At 40.1% G+C, this 2,842-nt stretch overlaps 1 protein-coding gene across 1 annotated transcript; it reads left to right on the top strand.

The window, feature by feature from the left end:
* The first annotated feature begins 1,160 nt into the window (after window positions 1-1,160).
* Window positions 1,161-2,141, top strand: LOC113904781 (olfactory receptor 51F2). Its single transcript, XM_027561872.1, has one exon. The coding sequence runs from the start codon at window positions 1,191-1,193 to the stop codon at window positions 2,139-2,141; it is 951 nt and encodes a 316-aa protein (XP_027417673.1). The 5' UTR covers window positions 1,161-1,190.
* The last annotated feature ends 701 nt before the right edge of the window (window positions 2,142-2,842 follow it).

Below are 2,842 nucleotides of genomic sequence, written 5' to 3'. Positions count from 1 at the left end.
TTGCTAAGTATGTGGTTTCTCTCAACAATTGTTATCTTTATCTTTAAAGATTAATCTGAGGATTATTTAATTAAATCTTCATTTCCTCATATGCCATATATACATTTATACATACTACCTACCTTCTAGAGTTAGTGTATGGGTAAAATCATATAGTGCTTACTAGTATTTGTCAACAACACAGGGAAATTTCAATGAATGAGAGATATACTAATTTTTCTTAGTGTGATTCTTTGGCCCATCATCACATATATAAACATGTGAGTCTTGGAGATGCCTTAGACATGTGTATGTTAGTCACTCAGTTGTGTCCAACTCTTGTGACCCCATTGACTATAGCCTTCCAGGCCCCTCTGTCCATGGAAATCTCCAGGCAAGAGTACTAGAGTAGGTTGCCATTCCCTTCTCCAGGGGATTTTCTCTACCCAGGGATTGAACCCAGGTCTCCTGCACTGTAGTCAGATTCTTTACATACTTCTGGATATATCCCAGGAAAACCTAGTAATATCCACATTTCAAATATGAACTTATTTTTTTGGTTCTTTATTCTAGGATCAATAAATTATTTTAAAAAATCCTGGAAACCAGATTTATCAGCATATTGTTTAGGTATTCTAGTGGGGACTCTTATAGTTAAGAAAAATTGAACTGTGTTATTGTTGCCACCAATTGCTAACTGCTAAGTCACGTCAGTTGTGTCCGACTCTGTGCGAACCCATAGATGGCAGCCCACCAGGCTCCCCCGTCCCTGGGATTCTCCAGGCAAGAACACTGGAGTGGGTTGCCATTTCCTTCTCCAATGTAAGAAAGTGAAAAGTGAAAGTGAAGTTGCTCAGTCATGTCCGACTCTTAGCGACCCCCACGGACTTCAGCCTACCAGGCTCCTCTGTCCATGGGATTTTCCAGGCAAGAGTACTGGAGTGGGTCGCCAGTGCCTTCTCCAAAGACAATTATATATAGACTTAAGAAAATGTTATGTAAAATAATTCAGGGAATCTTCAGGTCTCAAAAATGAGAAATACTGAGAGGCAGGGAAAGAAACTTGTGGCTCTATAAAACTCATAAAATACTAAAATTCCTAGATCAGCAATAGTAATTTAGTGAATCTCAGAGTGTCTAATGATAAGCTATATTTTTATCATATGTTATGTGTAATTATTCAAATATCCCTGTCTTCTCAGCCCCTCATTATGTGGGTCCTCAACAATACCAGTGCTCAGCCTCTGACCTTCCTCTTGACGGGTATTCCAGGCCTGAGAGCGGCCAAGATCTGGGTCTCCATCCCTGTTTGCCTCCTGTATGCCGGCGCCCTCTCTGGGAACAGTGTGATCCTGTTTGTGGTCCTCCGTGAACAGAGCCTTCATGAGCCCATGTATTATTTCCTCTCTATGCTTTCAGCCACAGACCTGAGCTTATCCCTGTGCACACTTTCCACTACCCTTGGTGTCTTCTGGTTTGAAGCCCGAGAGATCAACTTAAATGCCTGTGTTGCTCAGATGTTCTTTCTCCATGGATTTACTTTCATGGAGTCTGGGGTTTTGCTGGCCATGGCCTTTGACCGTTTTGTGGCCATCTGTGATCCACTGAGATACACCACCATCCTCACCAATGCCAGGATCGCCCAGATTGGGATGAGCATGTTGACAAGAAATGTTGCTGTGATGTTGCCAGTTGTGCTTTTTGTCAAGAGGCTGTCCTTCTGCAGTTCTATGGTCCTCTCACATTCTTACTGCTACCATGTTGATCTCATTCAACTCTCATGCACAGACAACAGAATCAACAGCATCCTTGGTCTGTTTGCACTCTTCTCCACGACAGGGTTTGACTGTCCTTGTATCTTGCTTTCCTATGTCCTGATCATCCGATCTGTCCTCAGCATCACCTCCATAGAGGGCAGGCAGAAAGCCTTCAACACCTGCATTTCCCACATCAGTGCTGTTGCCATCTTCTACATCCCTCTCATCAGCCTGTCTCTTGTCCATCGCTATGGCCATTCAGCACCTCCCTTTGTCCACACCATCATGGCCAATATCTTCCTGCTTATTCCTCCTGTACTCAACCCTATCATCTACAGTGTGAAGACTAAGCAGATTCAAAAGGCTGTTATCAAGGTCTTAATTCAGAAGCAACTCCAAATCTAATCTTTAGCTGTCTCAGAGTTAAGTGCTTTGAATGAATGCTTTGGTAGAAAGGTGTAACTGTCCACCAAATGCCTAGATATGCCTTCAACAGTACAAACTATTCAACTTATAGGTTGTATGATATTTGCTTAGCTTCTTATTCAGTAAGTTCATATTAATAACACCTAAATTATTTTTGTTTTTAAGATAAAGTGAAATAATGTATATAAACAAATATTTATATTTGAAAGTAGTATGAGGCCTGAATAAAATATTCACCAGACTCTGCAATAATAAAAGCTCAGATTTATGTAGGTAACTTTATTAACAAGCCAGTTCTTTTCTGAATGATATACAAAAAAACACTTCTAATAATTGAAATTTTTCCTTAAAATTCTCAATTCTCTACATGCTTCCAAAACAGATATATATAGAGTGGATCCGAAAATATACATCAGTGTAACCTAACATTGGATCTTATGTAGGTAAATTTATTTTTGTCCTTTATTATGTTATAGGGGCATACCCAGTGTGAATGTAAAATGTCATATCAAGTGCTCTGGATCAGTTTTGCTGCTGTTAGCTGAACATTAAACACTTGTAATAACATTTGTAACATCCCAGGAATGAGGATTGTACTGTTTCCCCATGATCAGCCTTGAGAAAAGAGAGCTCATACTTTTGGCTCATGCTTTATTTCTAACTCTGCCATTATGACTCCA

Source organism: Bos indicus x Bos taurus, chromosome 15, assembly GCF_003369695.1.
Source record: "Bos indicus x Bos taurus breed Angus x Brahman F1 hybrid chromosome 15, Bos_hybrid_MaternalHap_v2.0, whole genome shotgun sequence".
Lineage (NCBI taxonomy): Eukaryota > Metazoa > Chordata > Mammalia > Artiodactyla > Bovidae > Bos > Bos indicus x Bos taurus.
This window is presented reverse-complemented; position numbering and strand designations above follow the sequence as displayed.